This window comes from Nelusetta ayraudi, unplaced genomic scaffold (assembly GCF_046127955.1).
Source record: "Nelusetta ayraudi isolate G7.1 ecotype Tasmania unplaced genomic scaffold, CSIRO-AGI_Nayr_v1 ptg000190l, whole genome shotgun sequence".
NCBI lineage: Eukaryota > Metazoa > Chordata > Actinopteri > Tetraodontiformes > Monacanthidae > Nelusetta > Nelusetta ayraudi.
Window position 1 is genome coordinate 832,651 of NW_027466239.1, and position 24,005 is coordinate 856,655.

General features: G+C 45.7%; 2 protein-coding genes across 5 annotated transcripts in view; one reads left to right on the plus strand and one right to left on the minus strand.

Annotated features, from left to right (window-relative positions):
* The window catches only part of LOC142881318 (NACHT, LRR and PYD domains-containing protein 12-like), a 195,500-nt gene that overhangs the window by 115,606 nt on the left and 55,889 nt on the right, over positions 1 to 24,005 (minus strand). The gene's annotated exons all lie outside the window — the stretch shown is intronic.
* On the plus strand, positions 7,755 to 23,944 carry LOC142881290 (uncharacterized). 4 transcript variants are annotated; one of them, XM_076015457.1, is made up of 12 exons: positions 7,755 to 7,792; positions 8,724 to 8,863; positions 11,155 to 11,239; positions 14,224 to 14,385; positions 15,248 to 15,445; positions 16,270 to 16,428; positions 16,604 to 16,684; positions 17,411 to 17,564; positions 18,338 to 18,382; positions 18,876 to 19,337; positions 19,941 to 21,295; positions 21,799 to 23,944. In XM_076015457.1, exons 2-12 carry the CDS (start codon positions 8,802 to 8,804, stop codon positions 21,844 to 21,846), a joined length of 2,811 nt encoding a protein of 936 aa, XP_075871572.1. In that variant the 5' UTR covers positions 7,755 to 7,792; positions 8,724 to 8,801; the 3' UTR covers positions 21,847 to 23,944. The 4 variants fall into 4 exon arrangements, with proteins under 4 accessions (XP_075871572.1, XP_075871573.1, XP_075871569.1 ...); XM_076015458.1 differs by having other exon boundaries at positions 11,155 to 11,212; XM_076015454.1 differs by lacking the exons at positions 7,755 to 7,792; positions 8,724 to 8,863 and having other exon boundaries at positions 10,262 to 11,239.

Consider the following 24,005-nt stretch of genomic DNA (forward strand, 5'->3'; position numbering starts at 1 on the left):
AACATGTCTGGCTCACTGCATGTGGAGCACAAGCATCACTTTTCCAATCACTGCCTCGCACCACGAGCAAACTCAATGTCAACTGTTCTCAGTCACTTTTGTTTACTTCAAGCAAGCTATGCAGAAGGAAAGCATCTTGAAAAATGCTAGAAGAGAATAAAAAGCACAGAGGAGGTGAGTCGGACCCGTCAGTGCTGGATTTGGTTCTGATGGCACAGCTGCAGACTCGTGAAAGATGTTTCTTTTATTATTTTAATGATCCAGTTTTAGCTGTATGAACTGCTTGGAGATGTGAAGATGATGTCAAGGCACATGGAGACACAATATTCTACCTCTTACTCTGGACCTGGTTCTGATTCCTTCATCTGGACCAGGGGTGGGTAGAGGGGGGTAGCGGAGCAGCAGCAGATGGATGGAGTGTTTTGGCGAGCCGCCTCATAGGAGGAAACAATCTATCATGGGATATTATGGAGAAAACATGTAACCTGGGTCATAGTAGAACCATCTAGAACCACCAAAGAACCACTTAGAACTATCCAAATCCACCAGGGTGTTGAGCTCTTGATTGAGAGGACTCTGGAAACACTGGAAACATGGAGGAGATACAGTTGTTTGATGAGGACCACATATGGCCCCCGGGCCGTAGTTTGCTCCCGCCTGTTCTAGAGTGTGATCACAATAAACTGTTGTCATCTTTGGTCAGAAGGTAACACTGTCTACTTCCTCCAGACGCTGTTTTGTTTTTAACTTTAATTTTTTTTTTTTTTTTTCTCCTAAGAGCCAATGATGTTTCTTCATCTCAGGATCTACTTCCTGTTTAGGCCATGCAGCGCTCCACTTGTCATAGCAGTGGTCTGGCCTGCGCTCTGGTCTGTTCACACCGTTCTTCTTGTGCATTTGAGAGCACTTGTGAGATCATTAATGAGCTCAAGGCTGAAGACACTGTGATGGGTTTCACTGGTGGTCAGAAGCCTCATTTGAATGTCTTCATTGTAGTGATGTCTGCCGTCTTCTGCTGTTTTAAATATGAATTGACAACCATAAGAGGACCGAAGTTCTATGTATAGTCTCTGTTGCACAGTTGCGTTACACAACATCACATTAGTTGCGTTTCAATGACAGATTTTCGCAAAATAAAAGCCATTTTTCTAAAAAACTTTCCACAAAGTACAATTGTGATTGGCAGGTGTTTGTATTGAGTGGTGTGAAGCCAATAAACTGTAATTCTGGTCAAATCAAACCATTTTCACTGGTCAGTGAACTGGTCACGTGACCTCATCCGTCACGTCTGCTGACGTGTCAATGCCCAAAAAAGTGTTTCCATGACACTTTTGTGTCTCTCTTTTAAACCTTTCAGCCGTATGTGAGAGGTTTTTCCAAGCTGAGCTGTTTCCATCACCAGGTTTTATTGCCATGTTTCGGTTTGCTGCGGTTCAAGCGGTGATGGAGACTCAGCTTGTGCCACCTCATTCATTTTTACAGCCCAGTTTTCTATTTTTACTGATTCGTGATTTGGTTTCAAGTCCGCGTTTCCTGCTGGCCGATCTTTTATTTCATGTTTATGATGCTCTCAGTGCGCCCCCGAGCCATTCACTTCACTATGCTGGGATGAATGGATGAATGGGGACCACAGTGGCTGGACCTGGCGCCTACTTGCCTGCCAATCAATTTGTTTAACTCCCCAGGCGAGGGCAGTGATTGGTGCGCCCTGCGCACACACTCCCTTCCTGGCAACAAAGCAGGCCATATGCCTTCCCAGTAGGAGCCGGGCCCGATACTGGGGCCCGTGCATTTAGAGAGCCAGTTAGAGGAATTTGGAGCTAATGGGATGAAAGAAGCACCATCAGTGAATTGAAGCGCCGAGCAAATGGAGTGGAATGCACATTGAGTGTCACTCATCATCTGGCCGTACCTTCGCTGCCGGAGCTTTCTGCAGGCGACAGAGGTTAACTTCATTTCAGCGCCATCATGGAAGTTAGACTCGATTATGCGTAATGATGGGATTATAAGTGTGCAGTCACGAGATGTTTCGACGGTCCAGCACAATTCACTTTTCACTGAGTCCAAAAAAAGAGACAATTCTCTCATTTTTTTTGTGTGTGTAAGAAGACAAAGTCGGGGTGGGGAGGGACGACTCTGTATCACACCCATGTTTTTAAACTTAGTCCATATGAATTAGCAACCTTCATTGACCTAATAGACTGATGTGAGGAAATATATATCCGCTATAATTCCCACTTCATCCCAAAACTTCAGCCTCACTCATATGAGCCTCTCACAGTCACTTCTTAATCCAAACCCTTTCTCCTGCTGTAAGCTGCTATATTTCTAGAGCTTTTTGCACTGTGGCTTTTTCTTTTTGCTGCTGCAATTATGCAAATTTCCCCACCGTGTAATCAATAAAGGTCTCCTTCTTCTTCTTCTTCTTCTTCTTCTTCTTCTTCTTCTTCTTCTTCTTCTTCTTCTTCTGCAGCCACAGAGCCGTAATCCTGCTGTAAAGTAAAATCATATTTTAGATGTTTTGGTACAACGCAGGCCTTCACCAGACATCATAGTGCACCGTTCAAGCCGTGCTTCACTGAATAAAGACGGTGGGACCGAGTCACCATTCAAACTTCTACTTTGAGTATTTTCTGCTTCACCAAGGTGTTGTCAAAGAGCATAAAGTCACAACGGATTGACTTCCCAGAACCAGGTGCTCAGGTTCATGTTGTTTCAACAGACCGCCGCTCGTCAGACCGCTCATAGCGCAGTTATTGTCATGCTGTCACAAACACTGCATCCTGTAAAGGCTCAGAATTGTGTAAGAAATGATTTAGAAGATTGGTCCTTGACTTATTTGGCTTTGGCCTACTGAAAGAAAACCAGTGATGACTTCACTGGACACAGTCGCACTTCAGCATGCAGGTGATAGCAGAGGCATCATGGGAAGAAATGTTGTTTCTTGGCCTCCAGGGTGAAAATGAGCATAAGCGTCTAAATGATATTTCTTTAAAATGGGATGAATAATGTCTAACACAGTCGATCCTATAAACCTCTCAAACCTTTGTGTGCGTGTGTGTGTGTGTGTGTGTGTGTGTGTGTGTCATAGAAAGCATGACAAATTGCTTTGTGCAAGTGAATGAAGTCTCCAGATTCCCAACACCGCGGAGGCTCGGCCCCGGCTGACACTTTGCCGCTCGGAGCAGAGTTCTGTTTTAATTTAGCGGATTAGTGAAATCAAGCCAATTACAAGCTAAACTGCCAAACATATTGAAACCAATAGCTCCTGAGAGGATTTGCAGCGACAGACTTATCTTCCGAGGCCGTCGCTTTTACATCTGTGAGCCACTTGATGCCCAAAGCTGATTGTTTTCACCCAACACAACTATTTGAACGTAGCAGTTAATCTGCTTCCCCCGGTGGAGTCTGTCGCTCAGACAATAATCTGCAAGTGTCTGATTGAGCTGCATAATCCGCGGAGGAGGAAGTGTACGGTCAGCCCGCCCCTCCCCAGCCCTCCCAGCTCTCCAGTCTATGGGGTGTCCGCCCCTCCCCCACCGCCCGCCGCGTAGCTTCTCTACTGTATGAGTCTGCCCTGGGGGCTAAACAATATGCTCGTATTTTTGTTGTTAATTAATCAAAAAAAGCAGAATGTGTGTCTCTGGCCGTGTTGTTTCTGAGAGGCTCGCCACTTTTCTCCATCTGACCAACCAACCAGCCAGTCCCTTTGGTCACATGACCCTTTTTAGTGGAGCGAGCGGGCAAGTTGCGTCAGTGCGACGCAGGCTGAGAGACTGCGCAGCCGTTGGAGATGCAGTGACGTGGAAGTGACTGACAGCTGCGCTGCTCCGGCCATGAATGGAGGATCAATGACACACTGTGTGTGTGTGTGTGTGTGTGTGTGTGTGTATGTGTGTGTGTGTGTGTGTGTGTGTGTGTGTTTCTCGCTCGGCGATTTAAACCATCAACACTGAAGTTACTGCATCAAAACACATAGAAAAAAATAAACACAATTTTAATCGTGCAACCATATCCGTATAAATAAACAATAATACTAATGATTTTCATTAAGGTCAGAGGAATCATCTTGATTGAGTGAGAGGACCTTACAAAGACATCACTCCACAGGTACTGCATTGACTGTGACTCCATTTCACCCGCGGGGGGGAAAAAAAAAAATCAATGCCAATCAAGAGTGGGAAAAGAGCCCCCCCTGCTGGCAGTACTTGTGTTGAATAAAGCACAAACTGAATAGCTCAGGCATGGATAAACTACGGCCCGGGGGCCATACATGACCCGTTTAGCTCTTTAATCCGGCCCGCTGAACTTGAAGAAATGATGTTAACAGTCAGTCAGTCATCAAACAACTGCATCTCCTCCATGTTAGCAGTATGTTCAGAGTCATTTCAATAAAGAGCTCCACACCCTGGTGGTCCAGTGGTGGGTCTGGATGGGTCTGGATGGTTCTAAATGGTTCTGGGTGGTTCTAAGGGCTAAACACTCTGGTGGTTCTAAAAGGTTCGAGGAGGTTCTAAGAGCTAAACACCCTGGTGGTCCAGTGGTGGTTCCGGATGGTTCTAGGTGGTTCTGGGTGGATCTAGATGGTTCTAGATGGTTCTAAGAGCTAAACATCCTGGTGGTCCACTGATGGTTCTAGATGGTTCTGGGTGGTTCTAAGGGCTAAACACCCTGGTGGGGCTTCAAAGACACTGATTTGGTTGCAACTTTGCTTCATTTTCCATTGACATTACAGCAACATGGTTTCTCCATGATATCCCATGATGCATTGTTTCCTCACCACAACACTGCATCCATCTGCTGCTGCTGCGCTACCCCCCTCTGGCTCATTTCACAACCCAGTGTGGCCCTACCCGTGCAACAGTTGGTCACCTCTACTCTAGGTGATCCAGGGTGGTTCTAGGGTGCTCTTTATGGCTCTGGGTGGTTCTGGGCGGTTCTAAACCAGCCATGGCCAAACTACCAAGCTGCAAGCTATATTTCAACTATCTGTCTTTTGCTCCTATGAGGTGCGCCGGCCCCTCTGGCACATTTTTCAGTGAAAAAGGTTCATAGGTCAAGAGGTCAAGAACACTTTTACATACAAACAAAACGTGTGTGAAGTGAGCTCCTACTGGCATTTTATTGGATTTTCAATAAGTGGATGTTTTTTTTCTACTTTCACTGTAAAATGCACCAATATATTTTTTCACAAGTTTGTAACCTGCACGCAGCTCTGCGCCTTCCTGGGGTCTCTGGCTCCCTCTTGTGGGGCGTGTGTGCATCCCAGGTTCAGAGCCACTGCGTGTCTGTGGCCCAACTGGAGATTCAACGATGATGGAAAAGTTCTCTCATTTTCTACGCATTCTTCAAGTGGCCATATGGCTGATCGAGATGATTTTTCTTTCATAACAAGAAACAAAAGTTAAAAAACAAAACAAAACAGCGATGTTGATGTGTTTCTCTTTGTTTGTCTTGTCAGACAGACTGCACTGGTTCCTAAAAGACAAAGATGAGGCAGGAGAGCAACAGATCCATGGGTTCCAAAGTAAACCAAGTGAGTAGTAATGTATCACATGAAAAAGTTATGCTTTGTGTTTCTTCATGCACCAGTAGAAATATTACATCTGATGGTTCATCTCATGTTGTTTCCCTGGGGTTCAGTGAATCAACAGAGCCAACCCCTAACTCCAAGACCAGCGGTTCCCAACCTGTGGGCTGAGGCCCACTGATGTGCCAAAAATTTCATAGCAATTGGGCCAGTAAATTATTTTATAATTTTTTCATTCATACATTCATTCATTCATTCATTCATTCATCTGCTATTGTGCTGTCTTATAAGTTGCCATTGTTGTAATTATTGTTACGTTTGTCGTTTATTGTTGGTGTGTATGTAGTGACTGCTTGTCGACTGAGATACGTTCTGTATTGTCAGTGAAGACAAATCTCCCTACGAGACTAATCAATCAATCAATCAATCAATCAATCAATCAATCAATCAATGCAGGTTCTCATTGTGTCTGCTGGGTTCCCTTCAGGTTCTCCAGGTTCTCCGGTTCCCTCCAGGTCCTCCAGGTTCTCCATGTGTCTGCTGGGTTCCCTCCAGGTTCTCCAGGTTCTCCGGTTCCCTCCAGGTCCTCCAGGTTCTCCGTGTGTCTGCTGGGTTCCCTCCAGGTCCTCCAGGTTCTCCATGTGTCTGCTGGCTTCCCTCCAGGTTCTCCAGGTTCTCCGGTTCCCTACAGGTCCTCCAGGTTCTCCGTGTGTCTGCTGGAGGATGTGGAGGGGGAGGAGTGAGCAGAGGGGGGAGGGGCCAGAGTGCAGCGGTTTCAACAAAGCCACTGGGGGGACAAACAGTTGAGGGAAGACAACAAGGGGGACGGCGGGGGAGGGGAGGGGATTATAGAGCAAGGGGGAGAGGAGGGGAGGGGGGGGGGGGCTCCTGCAGTGACCAGCTGCTTCATGTGGTTGGTCAGTGGGCTCCACCAGTGCAGGGCTCCCAGTGTCTGGAGACCTGCACCACCGTGTGTCAGTGTAGAAGAGGATGAAGGTGAGGAGAAAGTGTTCTGAGTGAATGTCTCCTCAGTCTGCAGGCAGAAGACCATATGGTTCTCCTCACAAACAACAGCAACCATCAGAGAACGTTTCAACAGCGAGTTTATGCATAATTATTGTGAACATTCGTCATTTTGTTGCAGGAAATTGTGCCATTGTGAAATGTTCTTCAAGGGTCACAGATCTGTTGCAAGTGATCGACCATCTGGGTTGAAGAACAATAGCAACAATAGTAACATTGTCTGTCTATCTATCTATCTATCTATTTGGATCCAAATAATAAAACAACATGTTATCATCTGTCTGTCTGTCTGTCTGTCTGTCTGTCTGTGTGTGTGTCTATCAATCTATCTATCGATTTGGATCCAAATAATAAAACAACATGTTATCATAAAATTATAGAATTTTACAATGTAACAATTCATTTAGCAATTTCTAGATTTCTCAATAATTACTTTCATTTCTACAACCATTTGAAGCAGCTTGTATATAAAAGTGCATATTTTTGCTTGAGCAGTTTTAATGAGTGCAGTGTGTTTTGACCTGACAGGGTTGACACAAATACAAACACAATGGCATCCCATAACAGTCAGGAGTGGTGCTGCAGTGGGGGACAGATTGCTGTCTGTTCACAGGGCTGCTGGCCCACATGCAAATAGCTATGATGGTAATTTAATTAATTAGTGAAAGGAGATTTATAATCTGGCTGGCCGTGGATGTCTGAGGCAGACATATGGTTGCTTGGTTTATTATTATTATTATTATTATTATTATTATTATTATTATTATTATTATTATTATTATTATTATTATTATTATTATTATTATCAGGACTCCTGGAAAACCATGTCTGGAAAAGCTGTGTTTTACATTTAATTTTATTATTTATCTATTTCCGTTATTATCTGTACAAACCGTCCTCTGTTGTATCATCAAAACATCAAATGTTTGTTTAAAGGTGAATTTTATTGAACTAATTCACATGAATTCAATTTCATTGTTGTTAACATTAACTTGTGACTGCCACAATGAATTCCTGTGTGTGTTCCCTCACTCATTTCTGCTTTGCTGTCCTCTTTTTGCAAACTAATCAAGTTCATTTTGGTCTTCTCTTATACACTTAATGTAATGGGTTAATGGGTTAATCTGCATAGACCAAATTAAAGTTTGGTGGGAGGAAGCACTCCAAGTAACACAGGAAGCAGTCACATCACGTGACACTCCTGAAGACGACTGCAGCGCCAGCAGTCGAAACTGACAGGTATTTCTCCTTCTTTTTTTCCCTTTAAAAAAAAAAAAAAAACTTTAATGTGGTCTGTATAGATTAACCCTGTTACTGGTATATTACTTTTGTCTATAGGCCATCAGTGACGTCATATTTAGTCCATTCGACTTGAATCCACCTGATATTACTCTCAACACGGCTGGAGAATCCATAGAGAATTACACTGACACATCACATCACCTCCATATAGGCACCCAGTGGAGCAACCCGTAGCTTCCGGAGCATTGAAAGCATAATTCACACTCAGTAACTGAGGCCACTGACACTGACAACACTTCGAATAAAAGGTGATTTTTCAGAGCTTCCTCCACACGGTTTGAATGAGTCCAGCGACACTGAACTGTGACAGCTTCAACTCTACTCCAATAAACTCAACTGTCGCTGATTCTCATGAGACCGACGAGACGATAACGAAACAAAACTACTGAAATGTGAAGTAATGAAGCGACTGAAGATGTTGCTGCAGCTGCTGCGTCAATGCGCCACGGTATTTACATTATGATTATTAAGTCTTCATCTTCTTCAGCCGTGGTGGCAAACTGGCTCTCCAGTTGACTTCAGTCAGCGTGTCAGCAGCAGCAATGGCTTGACAGAATCGCATTTGACAAAATAGCACAGCTAGTTGTTATTTGTTTTTTGTTTTTATTGCGGAGGAAATGCCAGAGATCTCGTGACGCGTCTGAATTTTATTGTGAAAGAGACTCCGGAAGAGAGTAAGTAGACACACCGCGCTGCTTGCTCGGAGTTGTGAGCGCAGTGCAGCGCAGCGGGACTCCCTGCAAGCTGCTGCGTCTCCTCACTTTACTGCCACCGTGTCCGTCCCAGGACAAAAATCAACGCAGCGCCTTCGAGGAAGTGGGGCTGGAACACGACTGGCTCTGCTTTTTTTTTGGTTTGCCCGTCACAGCGACACGGTTCCTTCCCGGGAGGGAGTGTCGACCGAGAGGACAGTGATGTGACGATGTGCCGCTGAAGCGCTGCAGCGATGATCGGCTTCATCCGGGACTGTCTGAGGACGCCGAGTGGCAGCAGCCCGAGGGATGGAGGGTAAAGTCAGCGCACTGCTCTCCAGTCAAGGGAAGCTGCGCCAGTTCAGTGTTGTTGGTAACCTGGATGCAGACCCGTTGTCCTGAGTGACTGTCGCCTCAAGTCAGTGCCAGTTTGTTGGGTTCACGACAGGCCGTGACTGACACAGGCGTCAGTCATCAGGGAAAGATGCTTTCTATCAGATTGACTACTAACTATAAAACTAAAGCATAGAATATAAATACTAAGTATAACTTCTTTTCTATTTCACACCAATATGTTTTTAGTGTTACAACTGTGAGTTCTCCCACCCACCCACCCACCCCAACATGTGATGCTGCTTTACTTTTATATCAAACACCATCGTTCAGAATTAGCAGTCAAGAGTCAAATGTCGTATGTGTACATTTACACTGCAGTGGTGCAACTGTGAATGGAGCAGTGAACACTGACCCACACACTGCAAACTGTCAACAGCAATGCATCAGTGTGGCACTAGTGGTGCTTTTACACACACATGTTCAGGACTGTTCTGGTGTTTCAGGTGAATAGAATAGAATAGAATAGAATAGCCTTTATTAGTCCCACGGTGTGGACGTTGCATCATTACAGCAACTGTGTAGTGCAACAAAAGATGAAAAAATTATATTCATTTAAAAGAAATAAGGCAATAAAAATAAAATATTTGTAGAGTATAAAAGGAAAAAAAAAGCATATTTAAATCTTATGAACAGTTGATTTTCAGCCACTGAATCTACATAGTGACATACAAAAAAAGTCTCGATTGCAGCTTTGTGAAAAATGTAAAGCAGAAGGAGGAGACGTATGAATTGGGCTTCTGTGATAATACCTGCTGTCATTATATTTTAAGGCACACATGTAAGTGAGGAAATATTCATCTTTTGGCTCATCAGTCTCAAATCAACGACAGGCCAGCAGGACTTCTGGGCTGCTGTCGGCTGCAGCTGGTGAACAATGTCACAACTTTGTTCTCGTAACCAGGCAGTCAAAGGAAGCGTTTGCACGAGTGCATGTCGTTATCTGTGGGGTGACACCCTAGGGAGTGAACCCTAGGGGGTGCTAGTGAGGCCATACCATGCCAACCCCCTAAGCTGTTCTCAGCTGCCGCTGAAACCATCAGCTAAATGGTCCAGCAGTAGTTCACTTGTTACGTCGTTCCCACTGCCACCACCAGGAGGACTTCAAGCTCTCGTTTGATACCATGACGTGCCATGATATCATCACCAGGGTTTGGATACTGGGGGTTTACAACAGCATGACAGTCCTATCCAACAGCTGAAAGGTAGACAAGGGTCCAGTGGGATTTTTATATTAGTAAAAGCCAATTGGTGCCCTCAAACTGCCATCAATTCATACTAGAGCGAGGCCAAGCCATGGCCCTCAAGGACACCGGCAGACTGGACCTCCTCTTGCAGCCTGGTGACTTAATGTCTTGTGCTGACTGATTGCTGACTGATTGCTGACTGTGCATCTGTTGGTAACCGGAGGAGGAATCCAGACACAAACATTGAGAAATGTGAAGCGGCTGTGAGCGGGCTTTGATGGCAACCACAGTGAGCCTAATGTGCCAGTGAAGGTGTGATTGCACTGAGTTTTCTATTGCAGCATTTGCACAGAATCTCTGGCACACTGTCATTGACAGCCTGCAGCTGCCACGCTTGCCTGTGTTTTTATGAATGGCTCCACCAGCGCTTGCATCCAGCCATTTCTCTGTGTGTGTGTGTGTGTGTGTGTGTGTGTGTGTGTGTGTGTGTGTGTGTGTGTGTGTGTGTGTGTGTGTGTGTGTGTGTGTGTGTGTGTGTGTGTGTGTGTGTGTGTGTGTGTGCGGGGAGACTAATGCATACTGCAGTGGGCTGCGACCACGCTGCTGATGGAGGGGGAAGTGCAAAGGGAGGAGAGTGCGAGCGGTGCGTGAGCGCTGAGGAGAGACGAAGGGAGCCGTTCCTTCAAGGGTGGAGGCGAACAAAGGCCGAGGTCGACTCTTCCCTCCGTCTGGAGGCTCCTCCGCTGCTCCTCCACACTGACTCATCCACCTTTTCAACCCCTCCATCTTGGTGCATTCTGCCTGGATGCATCGTGTAGCGCGCACACAGCCACGTTCGCAGCCTCAGCTCCGCCTCCTCTGCAGTGCACCCAGAGAGAGCAGCCATGGAGGAGACAGCAGTGCAGCAGGAGAAAATAGAGGGATCGTGGGAAGGAGGGCAGGACGGGGGGAAGGCGGACTGGAAGAACGAGCGATCGCTCTCTTCCCTCCTCAAACACTCGTGTTTTCTGTGCTGGTCCTCCCCCAGAGAGGGCGACACGGTGGAGAAGGACGGCAGAGTCGTCACCAAGGCAGCAGAGATCAGAGTAAGAAGACCACAGCATCTTGCGCTGGTGTGTGTGCGTTTGTGTGTTCTTAAGGAATTCTAACATCTTTTTCCATGCTTTAATATTGCAATGACATTTCATGTTTAGATATATTTGAGACAAGAAAACATAAAACGTGTTCATGTGTGAGAGGCTGCAAGAATGTTGTGTTTCCATCGGCAGACACACTGCATTTCCCATCATGCTCTCCTCTCGTGGCATAACTGTGTACGGCCAGTATGAAGCTGGATGAGGCTGGATGTCCTCCACTGTCCTGACACATCCACATCCAGTGGCCAGATCCATCTGTGAGCTATAGTCTCAGTTTTGTGGTCCGGGACCAAGGGCTTATTTTTAGAGCTGCAGCGTCATACAGAATCATGAAGCAACTGATTCAGCAAGACTCAGTGTATTGAAACGAGTCTCCCTTCAACCATCCAATGCAAGTATTTGGCTGCAAACCATCATTATCTGTCTATATTTAATCCTTTAGTGTCAGCATCTGTTTGTCATGTTCACATTGGCAATAGGGAATATGCAAGATTGGTAGACTTTTCAAAACAAAGCCTGCGGAGAAACAAACTGAATGTGCTGATTGTGGTGAAAACAGTCTAGTGAAGTTAGATGGAAGCAGTTGGAGTTGAACTCTGGTCTCAATGTGGAAATAATAGCAGAGTATTCATAGATGGACTGTCAATCCCCAAACCCCCAAAGTCACAAGGAAGGCCGTGTTGAAAACCTTTCTGCTTTGATAGTTTAATGACTTTGGAGCAGCGGCGTCAGCCAGTCACGGCCCTGAGAGTCTGTCCATGTTTGAGCTAAATCAATACCATCCATCCATATTCAATACCCAGAGCTCAGGGTGCCGGGGTTCCAGTTCATTCTACTTGAGGATTCAAGTCTGTTGCCCGAGAAAAGACGGCTCATCCAGTTTTGCTCTGGCAAACCCAAAAATAAAAGTCCTGCCATGTTCAATTAAAGTGGATGTATTAATAAAGCTCCAGGGGAAGGAGACCAGGAGTCTAGTGTTTGGTGGCGAGGCAGATACACAGTGTGTGGCTGTGGTCTGCGCTGATCTCTGCCTAACTAACGTTCACTCCCAGACACGACCTGGCAGACATCGCAATTCAATTTCATTGAGTCCAGCTTGATTGATATTGTGCTTTTTCATCGTGATTATTTCTGGATCTTATCACACCAACAGCCGACTGCTGTGATACATCATGGAGGACTGACCGAAGGAGGAGGCCAAGAGTTCAGCATTCCCCAATTATCATTACAACCATAGTCATGTGATGTATACAATAGTGAGGACTAATAGGTACAGTTTCCCATTTTTGGTTTGGTAATACTATTGCAGTATTTATTGTATCAGTGCAAGTTACTGGGATTTGAAATTATTGATCACTGCCCAGCACAGGATTTCAGCCTGAAGATATCTGGTGGAGTGGTGGATCAGTGGTAGTGTGAACTGTGGCAGGGTGAGGAGGAGGAAGAAACCCCCAACCTGGATAAAGCTTCAGGTGAAAATGACCTCAGTACTCATGGCCAAGGTCTGGTTAGTCTGGTTGGTCTGGTCTGGTTGGTCTGGTCTGCTGCTCAGTCAAAGTCAGCCAGTCTGCCTTGTCTCCACCTCAAGCCAAAGTTTGTCCAGGCTGAAGTTTTCTTTATCACAGAATTGATTCCGATAAGGAAGAGAGACGGCGACAGGGTGCAACTCTGTCTCACCCCAGTCATAAAGTTGAAGGAAATAATAGAGTAAATGCAGGTCCGTAACGTGGCCTGTTAAGCTAGAGGTGTGCTTGCAGGTGCACCAGGCACGTTTGAGATGAAGAAGGTCCTTAAACCCTGTGCAGGATTGGTTTCTGCTCCTTTGAGAGGAGGAACAGCATGAGCACTGCCAGAACCTCCAACATGACCTCCTACAGGCCACTGGTGTGACTCATTCAATCAGAAACAGACTCCAAGAGTGCCTGAGGGCCTGACATCCCACAGTGGGGATTGTGTCTGTTGTGAACGTTGTGCTGCCTGCACATCATCCACCATGATTGGTCTGGTGGTGGCAGAAAAAAGGGTTGCAGAGTCCCAGGTATTTGATCACCAGGAGGCGTTGGTGGGCCTAAGGCTGACAGTACCTTGTATTTGCAAAGGTGTCGATTGTGCTATTAGAGCAAAACTCATGAGGGTTGTTAATCTGGTGACCCACTTGGCGAGCCCTGCTACAGTGAATGTTCTGCTGCCTGCACATCATTCAGCATGACTGGTCTGGTGGTGGGTCAGTGATGGTCTGGGGAGGCACATCCCTGGAAGGACATTACGTAATCTGACCGTTAGATAATGGCACTCTGACTGCTCGGGATGAATTCCTTGGATGCATGGTCAGAACCTACACTGGTGCAGTGGGACCTGGATTCCTTTGGTGCCGACGATGCCCGACCTCATGTGGCTAGAAATGAATGCCGTTGACTGACTGGCCTCCACGTTCACCTGACCTCAACCCAGTAGAACCCCTCTGGGACAGGATGCTGCGGTCCATCAGGTTGCTCCTCACACTGTCCAGGAGCTCAGTGACACTCTGGTCCAGAACAGGGAGAAGATCCTCCAGAATACCATCGCCATCAGTCGTTCCATTCGGATCATGTCTGACCACACAAACTACTGAGTATCATTTAGATTATTATTTTTTTTCTGCATTCCTGTTGCATTATTTTTCTCTCTACAAAGAATTTGTGTGCAGAGACCGCCCTCTCTCAAATGGTCCACTACGAGGAACCACTGCTACTATTGAAAACATTCACTTTCGTACTGTAATGAAGCAGAGCCGCAAATGGTGGCAGATTAGATTTTATTTTTAAAAGTGTCTCATTTTCAGCCATTTCTTTCCATACAACCACGGGTGTGTTTGTGTCTCTGTCTGTGTGACCATCCATGATATATACGTCATTATGAATGTGTCTCTTTTAAAGGTTTAATTCATGATTCAGTTGTAACGTTGGCATGTGCGTGTGCAGGAGCTTGAGAATGCAGTGGCGGTGGAGAACCTGGAGCTTCAGGAGCAACAGTCTGACCGCAAAGAGCTCGAGGACACCTTGGTAAAATTAGAGAAACACAAAGACAAGCTGGTGCAGCAAATCAAGACAGTTCGACAGCACTGCTATGAAGAGAGTCAACAGGTAGAAATACAGTCACACTTCAACACAGCCCCACTTATTCAACTGTAATTAAACTTAAAGCTGCGTTTCCATGACAGTTTCTCGCAAAATAAAAGCAAGATTTCAAAAATTTTGATTTGCAGGTGTTTCCATCGAATGGTGTGAAGATATAAGACAAGATAAGTCGTAATTCTGGTCAAATCTCACGGGACGAGATTTTACAGAAATTACATTTGCTTTTGTTTGTTTACGTTTCTTTGCAGTCCAGAGTGCTTGTCCTGTTTTTCTCTTTGATGACTTTTTTTCACATTGACACGTCCGCTGACGTGTCAATGTGAAAAAAGTGTTTCCATGATACTTTTGCGATATTCCTCCTTATGGAAACGTGTGAAACCCACCTCATGAGAGCGTGAAAACCTTTCAGCCATATTGAGAGGTTTTTCCAAGTGGAGCTGTTTTCACCACCAGGTTTTATTATGGCCATATTTAGATTTTGTGCAATTCTAGGGGTGATGGAAACGCAGCTAGTGACACACTACACCCTGAACCTAGAGGTCAGTCCTGAGTTGAGTTGTTGAGTTGTGTCTTTATGCCACTTTGGGATGTCATAACCAGTGGTGTAGTGCAGTTTATTCTAATTAGTATACAATGATTTGCCTTTTTTTTTTAGCACTTAAAGTTGAATGATTGAGTCAACAGTCATGAAATAAGAAGTTGACCCTGTGAGGCCTGATGACACCAGTTTATGGGTCCTACAACAGTTACATTGACTGATTCAACTTTTTTACCGTTTCCATTGGGTTTCCTGGAGATCTTGCTCCCAAATACTCCCACCGCCTCCCGTTCACTGTGCTTTCTCATTCTCATTCTTTTTTTTTTGCAGATCCTGTCTCTGCAGGCCGATGAGATGCAGAAGGAGAGTCAGGTGGAGGAGTACGAGAGAGAGCTCGCGAGAGCCAGGTGGAGGCTGAAGAAGCTGCGGGAAGAGGTGAGGCAAGCCAAGAGGAAGGTGGAGGAGGCTGGAGAGAGGGACGTGCCCTTGCAAGACTCCATCAGACAGTCGTACGAAGAGATCCTGCAGGTACCAACATCTTTGCTGCTCTATTGTCCTTCTTCTTCATGGGGCGGGGCTTGGATCGGCCAGTGTTGTTGGATGTTGTAGTCTTAACGCACTACATATGGCCCCCGAGGCGCAGTAGCGGCTTCAAAGACACTGATTTTGTTTCAACTTTGCTTTTGTCCATTCTCAGTTGACATTCAAGCTACATGATGTGTTTTTAACACATCCCTCATTCATACTTATAGGCCCTCAAGTTAGGGAATCCATTGTGGCCCCACCAGTCAAAGTTTGCACAGCCCTGACTTACATGAACATAGAGGCAGCAAGAGTCAACCAATGGTGAAGTTCACATCTTGTATGATTGTTTGGATTAATAGAATTTCTGTCCTAGCATCACTTCACTCTTGCTGCTGCCTTTGCAGTATGGCTTGGTTCTGTTCAGTGGTCTGGAAGGCAGAAATTATAGGGCCGTTATTGTAAATGAATTACAAAAAAATGACTGAATTGGGCCAAACAATATTGTTGGATTAAATCCAGTTGCTCTTTCTTATCATTGAAGTTGCAACTTGTTTGTATAAGCACCAACTTGCTTCACTATGATTTGGTTTCAAAACTCTGGGGTTTTTCTTCTGGTCGTCTTCATTTATCAAACCCCCAAAAACTTCATGGTGACCATCCTAGTGAGCAAAAGTAGCTCCTTACACATCCACGAGGAAGACAAGGAATCGCTCTGAGTTTTTGAGTTCTGAGGTTTATCAGAGGTCATCCATGTGATTCTCTTTTCAACTTGTGAGTAGCTCTTTGCAAACCCAGTCCTGCCCTTGCGTGGCTGCCTCCCACTGCAGGAAGAGCACACGCTGTGTTCTCTGTCAGGGGGCGCCGTCACACCAGAGAGCCAGCTGGAGGAGTCCACGTCTCCTGCAGACACCACTGAAGACGACCTTCTCCCCCTGAAGCCCTGGGGAAGGAGCCAATCACTGCCGGCCTACGCCGACTTGATCATGGTGGGTACAAGCGGCGAGGCGAGGCGGCGTTCTGAAGAGAAAGTCGAAATTCTGTCTAGAATTCAGTCAAGAGGGCAAGACTACGGTGACCGAGACAGAAAGAAAGAAAGAAAGAAAGAAAGAAAGAAAAACCTGTCTTTCTTGGTGTGTAATAGTTTCTTTGTCTTGTGTGCAGAGGGTTGGTGGACCATCGTTCTGCAACAATCTTGCAAACACCAGAGAAGAGATGGATGACAGTGGGAGCAGCTCCACCAAGGTTCCTCACCATTATATTTCTCCATCCACACTTTCTAAAAATAACAATTCATCATTACATCCATCCATCCATTATCAATAGCCGCCTCTGCCGGAGGTCAGGGTCCTGGGGGTCTGCTGGAGGTTCTCCCAGCTGTCACTGGGTGAGGGCAGGGTGACATTCTGGACCAGAACACTTTATTAGGGCCAAACAACCATTCACACTCACTCACACACCTACCGTCAATTTAGAGTTTCCAACTCACCTCATGCATGTTTTTGGAGTGTTGGAGGAAGCTGGAAAACATGGAGAGAACCCAGCAGACACATGGAGAACATGGAGAACCTGGAGAGAACCCAGCAGACACATGGAGAACATGGAGAACCTGGAGAGAACCCAGCAGATACATGGAGAACATGGAGAACCTGGAGAACCCAGCAGACACATGGAGAACCTGGAGAGAACCCAGCAGATACATGGAGAACATGGAGAACCTGTAGAGAACCCAGTAGACACAGGGAGAACATGGAGAACCCAGCAGACACGTGGAGAACATGCAAACTCCATAACAGAACAGTCCTGGGAGACCCTGAGACTCGAACCCACAACCTTCTTGGCAGTGCAACCCACTGCACCACCGCGTTGCCCTCATTATAACATCCATGATGATGTCATTGTTTTGAAAGCAGACGTCTTTGAGTGTGAGTGTCCTGCTCGCAAAATATAATATGTGCTCATATATTCCAGATGGATCCATCGGACACCGACTACGACCCAGATCCTGAGCGGGAGACCAACAGCGACGGGGAAAGCGACAGACTGAAGGAAGAAGCTGCTGCTCATGAGAAACCTGTGAGCCAACTGGACTTCTACCAAGCAGACCCTTTCACTCACGGTGACCGTATGTATCACAAGTTTATGTATCAGCACCAAGAGAAAAAAAAAAGTATTTTTAAGTTAAAGACACCATGGAGTTTCTCGCAGTAGAATCCAGTGTTTCTCCACCAGCAGTTCTCTGTTTGCTTCTCAACAGGTGGCACTGAGAGTTGAGCAAAAACCATTTTCAAAAATGTATGAAGAAGGACAATCATCTACTGAAGCTTCTGAACAATGTTAATGCAGCAGCTTAATCACTTTATCTTAGCCTGGTGATGCTGCTCATATATATTTTTACATCTCCAATACATCACAAATGACTATACTAGAGTTACAACCTGCCCTCTGAGGGAAACTACGGCGCTCATGTGGCCCTCAGTCAAAACAACAAATGAGGAATTTAAATCTCCTGCCATGTGCAGAATTCATTTCACCGAAAATATTTTTCAGGATCTGTATCTAAATAATCGTCTTGGAGTCGCTCTTCAGTGTCACACATGCAATGCAATTAATAATTTCACCATGGTCATGGACCTGTTTGAAGACTAGAGCAGCATCTTCCCCTGTGTGTGTATTGAGGCTGTTTCACTGCAACTGTTTGTGATTCGTCTTGTTGTTGTTGTTATTGTTGTTGCTTCTTTCTCTTCTTCTACAACCCCAGTATTTCCTCCTTCCCTCAGCACACATTTCTCATAAGGACTTGACTCTAATACGTCTGTCAGTCACTTGGCTGTACAGCAGTGCCGTCCTGTCTAACTGGTTTCACTCATTCCAACATGTTTCTAATCATCTTTGTAGATGATCTTTTCAAAGAAGACTTGTTCCCCGAAGCAGATTCCTCTGGTAAGTCATCACCTCCAAGCAAAATGCAAATTGTGTCATAATACATTTATTATCCTCTGTTGAACGTGTTTAAAATGCACAACACCATTTATAATATTACAAATGGTCACGAACAGTGGAAAAAAATAAAGATTTCATGAAAGGTGATAGAAAATTACCTTTTTTACGTGCAATATTGAATTATCAATGATCATATTGAATTATTATTTAACTGTGATAAACTGTGCTGTGTAAACATCCATTCTCTGAGTACAGACAGTACTTATTTTATGAAGTTTTACCCTGCCAGTGTTATACATCACTCTACTCAGAAAGAATCTCAGAAACGCACAAACAAAATATGATACAAATTGGGTTTTTCATTGTCACCGCACTTCACTTGCATGCATTTTGACAAATTGATGCACAATGTGTGGCATGATGCATGATGATCGGTTGTGTCGGATGGTACCTTGTACACAGCAAAGCTGAAGGAGCTCTTTTTTGCTGCCAGATGGATTCACCTCAGACCCTTTCAAAGGCAGCGACCCCTTCGCAGCAGACGTCTTGTTCCCCGCGTTGAACAGAAGCGCTGAAGACGACTTGGGGAACGTTGGCGAGGAGGCCGACACCAGTCTGTCCTGCGCTGAGAACAAAGCCTCCACTGGAACTCAGTGCTTTGAGTCTGAGTTCCCCGATGAGGACAGTGACATCGAGATCAGCTACAGCAGAGAAGACCTGGACGCCGTCGCCGACGAGTCGCACCGGTTCAAACCCATCCAGAGCTCATCAGAGGAGCTCGGGGCCGAGCCCGTTCAGGGCTGGAGGTCCCAGGGTCAGTTCTCTGTTGAGTCGGATCCCAATGGCTATGAGTTGGACCTTGGGAACATCTCGCCGCCTTCTGACATAGAAGAGCACAGTCTGGGATCTCTAGCAGGAGAGTTTATGACGGAGAAAGCAGGAGAGGAAAAAGAAGGTAGGTTGTTTTGAACGCTATTCAACCTTTTTCACTAGCTGTGTTTCCAGCACCCCTAGCACTGCACAAAGCCTAAACATGGCCATAAAACCTGGTGATGGAAACACCTCCACTTGGAAAAACCTCTCAAACATGGCTCAAAGGTTTTGATGCTCTCATCAGGTGGTTTTTCACACGGATCCATATCGAGGAATATCGCTAAAGTGTTGCGGAAACACTTTTTCACATTGACACGTCAGCAGACGTGATGTACGGGGTCACGTGACCAGTTGACTGACCAGTGAAAATGGTGCGTTATGATTGGACGGAGGAGGAGACGGAATATTTAGTCATCATAGAGAAAAATAGAACAACCATCCTTGACAGCAGACATCATGGAAATGCAGGTTTAGACAAGGAATTAGAGAAGGGGGGGGAGGGTCTCACTGATGATCTTCACACCATTCAAAGGAAACACCTGCAAATCCCAATTGCACTTTGTTGAAATTTGAGAAATATTGCTTTTATTTTGAGAAAACCGGTCCTGGAAACGCAGCTAGTGTCTCTAGCAAATGTCGCCTCTGTTGGTTGCTGCTTTGATACGACACTCTCATCTTCTCCTAGGTGTGAAGTCGGACTCAGCTGGGACTGGAGATGCTTTCACTGAACCAGTTCTGTTGGAGTCGGCTGACATGGAGCACACTGTATTCAGCCAGGAGCCAGAGTGGGCCAACAACTTTGAGGAGAAGCTGGAGAACACTTCAACCCCTCACAACTCAGCAGTGTCTGAAAACCCCTCAGTCCAGCCAGACTCCAATCAGAACAGGGCGCTGGACATGGACCTGAGCTATGAAGACACTCATCCTTCGTCCTCCTTCGATCCGTATGGGTTCAAACTTAGTCCAGAACATTCGAGTCACACCCTCTTGGACCCGGATGAAGCGGAACTGAGCCCAGAACTTGCTGATAATGATTTGACCTTTGACCCCCAGGCCCTCTCTCCACAACCGGATCAACTTGACTTTGAGCTTTATGAGTTTGGCATCACTGCGTCGCAGGTTGCTCAGGACTCGGACCCCTATGGATTCAAGCTGAGCCCTGAACCAGAGAACCAGGAGGTTCTGAACCTCTGCAGTCACGACCATTCAGAGCCAGAGGAGCTGTTCAATTATGGAGACAACAAGCAAATCGAACCCTCCAATGAAAGCCAACAAGAACCCCTGAACCCTGAAAACCAGGAGGTGCTCGACAGCCTTCAGGAAATGAACGTGTCCAACGTCAGCAACCAGGAAGATCAGGATCTTTTCAACACCGAGAACATGGATTTGTGTTGCAATGAAAACCAGGAGCTTGTTGACCCTGATGATCATGAAAACCAGGAGGTGGTGGAAACCTGTCTCGATGCCTCCTTTGAGAATCTACTTGAACCTTGCGACTATGACAACCAAGAAGTGCTCGAACCCGGTAGCTACGGCAGTTGCGATGGGCTGAATTTCTCTCAGCCTGAGAATCAAGAGGTCCCGGGTTTAGATAATCTAGATCTTGGGGTGAGTCAAGATCATGAATTGCAAGGCTCAGGGAACCATGGCAACCAGGAGGTTCTCCCTGAAGCAAACAACAACCAACGCACTGCAGAAGCAGAGGTCAGCGACAGTCCCACCACGAACAGCTCCGACAGCGACGTGGCCTCAGACGACCTCCTCGGACTGGAGCTCAGCAACAGAACCAACAGCAGTGCTGCCCACGGCCTGGTTGAAGATGTTTGTGTGTCTTCTAGGCAAGACGTTGCTGCGTCAAACACCTCCTTCAGTCGTAACTTGCTGGAAGGTGATTTGTCTACAGTCTTTGGGGCCGGAGGATACATCGGCTGTGCTGACGTAGCCGACGACCTGGAGCCTCTGGGCCGAAGACCAGCAAAGCCAGTGAAGGAACCGGCGAGGCCAATGGCACCAGTCAGGCCTCCACGACCCTCACTGAGGGTAAGTTGAGGATCACCAGCTCACAATGGTGGGACTGTGGATTGTTCTTCATTGTCTGTTGTTGTGTTCAAGACCTGGCAGTGACCGCAAGACCAAACCTCTCTGCGCCAGGACAAAATCCAAGGCTTTTTTTTTCGTGCAATTTTAATGACAGTGTGACTTTAGCAATTAGAATAGAATAGAATAGAAAATAATGCCTTTATTAATCCCACAGTGTGGAAAGCATAATTACAATGACTGTTAGTGCAAAAAAGATGGACAATTATATCAATTAAAATAAGGCAACAAAGAAAGTAGGGTAGACAAAGGAAAAAACAAGATATTCCCATTTATTATTCCCATATATATTTTTTACTTAAAAACTGCAGTAAATATTCCACTTGCAATGGGAAACATTTATTCTAAAACTTCATGTCTGTGCTGGAGAGAACATCATCCCACAGTTCTAATGATTTTTAATGGTTTTTATATGAGTTATCTCACCATCATGTTACTATTTTTAGGGCAAGGAGAAGAATCAGTCCAAGATGCAGGGCATCGACCTGAAGTGACCGTCGACAAACACTGGCGCACGAGGTTCCCACGTCAACAAAGTCACACCAAGAGGTACGTGAGAAGAGGAGGATGGAGGGACGAGTGAACTGACCGGTGAGGCGGAGGAGTGGGGACTGTGTTGAAGGAGGGGTGAGGAACGAGACGGATGGATGGTCATTATCCTGTTACTACCACATTTTGATTTGATACATTTTTTCCGTTGTTTGTAGGTTCTAAAAGCTGTTAGGGTGAAATAATGAGCAGGGAAATACTGCATGTAGGTCCGAGTATAAAGGCGTTCTCTCCCTCTGTTGGGCTTCTTCTGTCTTTGAACGATGCTTTTGGGATTGCGTCCACTTTTCTGCCACAACCTCTGGATACCTTTGGAGCTTAGAGTTGGAGCATGTGTGATTGGACTGTCAAATAGGTGTCATGTGTATATAAAGATATCATAGGAAATAATGTACATTCAGTTTGCTTTTGTAGTTTTCAGGTTGTGTGGTCAATTTGTAGGTAGATCTAAAAGAAACTGTTTTTATAGAGAGAAAACACACAATGGTTTACTGCCGTTACCATTTCGAGCCACCAGGGGGTCCCCCCTGCAGTGTCATCCTTCCGACAAGCCATCAAGGCCAATTCAAGAGGTCAGAGGTCACCGGAGGCCCTCGGACCGCTGTCGCAGACAGTTTTCTCATGTAGCGTCACCTCTCATTCAAATAGCGGAGGTGCACTTTGGCATCGCTGCAAGTCAATTAATACAAATGAATCGAATTAGAATTAGAATGAATCAACAAGTCAGTGTCCAGCTCACCCACTGGAAGCCAAGCCAGTGGAACCTGTGTCGTGCCGACGTTTTTTATGGTGAGTAAATGCAATTTTGTGCTGTATCAACAAATAATATTACATTGAAGGAGTATTGATACTGGCGTCAGCTTCCAAAAGAAAGATAACACACCAAGAAAACCAGCAGGGTTTCTGACTGAACTGAAACACTGAATCTTCTGGACGAGTTTCAGACGGAGCATCTTCAGTTGTAGCAGAGCAGTTTGGTTTCTCAGCTTCTCCCTCAGCCCAGCTGAGTCACAACATCTCACCATCAATCACACGACTATTACATCATGGTGTGACTCTCCAGTCAACCCTGGCGTTGTCTTTCCAAGCAGCGGTGGGAGCGTTGCACAGCAGACACATTCAAGCATTGCGAGCATGCGAGATGCCAAAGTGTTCACCTTCTGTGCCTCGGTGAGACGTGACGGCCCATGAGACAAAACTGGTGTCTGTGGTCAGAGAGATCGTCACGCAGCCCATTGGAAGCGAGCACTGATTCAAAGGAGTAATAACAGCAGTATAACATTGCATCACCCAATACTGTGCAACCACATCAATATCGCTATGCTACTGGGCTGCTAAACAAAGCAGTGAACACAGCTGTTCCAGACGTCGCAGTACATGAACTGCAGTAGTCCCGCTGTTAGTACTACTGTAGTACATGAACTGCAGTAGTCCCGCTGTTAGTACTACTGTAGTACATGAACTGTAGTAGTCCCACGGTTAGTACTACAGTAGTACATGAACTGCAGTAGTCCCGCTGTTAGTACTACTGCAGTACAGGAACTTTCTTATGCTCACTGAAGAAACGATCCAGTTTTGACCCCTTAGCCAATAGGAGCAGCTGAACAACTCGAAAATTAATGGTGATTAATCACACTGCTCTCTTTTTTTTTTTTTTATCCTTGATTCAGCATGAAAAACCACTCTGGCGAAATGATGATAAATTATCAGTGAGATTTTAGTTTTCTTATTGAGCGCCGACCATCTGCAAGAGCAGAGCCGTATTCCAGGCGGTGATTTGTAGAATAAGATCGAAGTGTAAATGTGAAATAAGTCAGAATATCTAAACTGCCATTTTCTTCAAATGACAGTGCGTCCTCAGTCTGGTCAGAGCAACAGGGAGCAACGTCGGTCCTGCTAACTTTAAGTTTCTGCCTACCTCATTTATATTTGGCCATAACTGCATGACAACGCCGTAAACACTGTTAAGCAAACGTCCTGTGAAAATTAAACATATGTTAAATGTGTCGTGAACACAAAATTTAAAAACAAAAAAAATCATATCCATATTATGTCACAAGTGTTGCCACAAGGTTATTGATAAGTTCTGTCTCTTTTCTGGCCT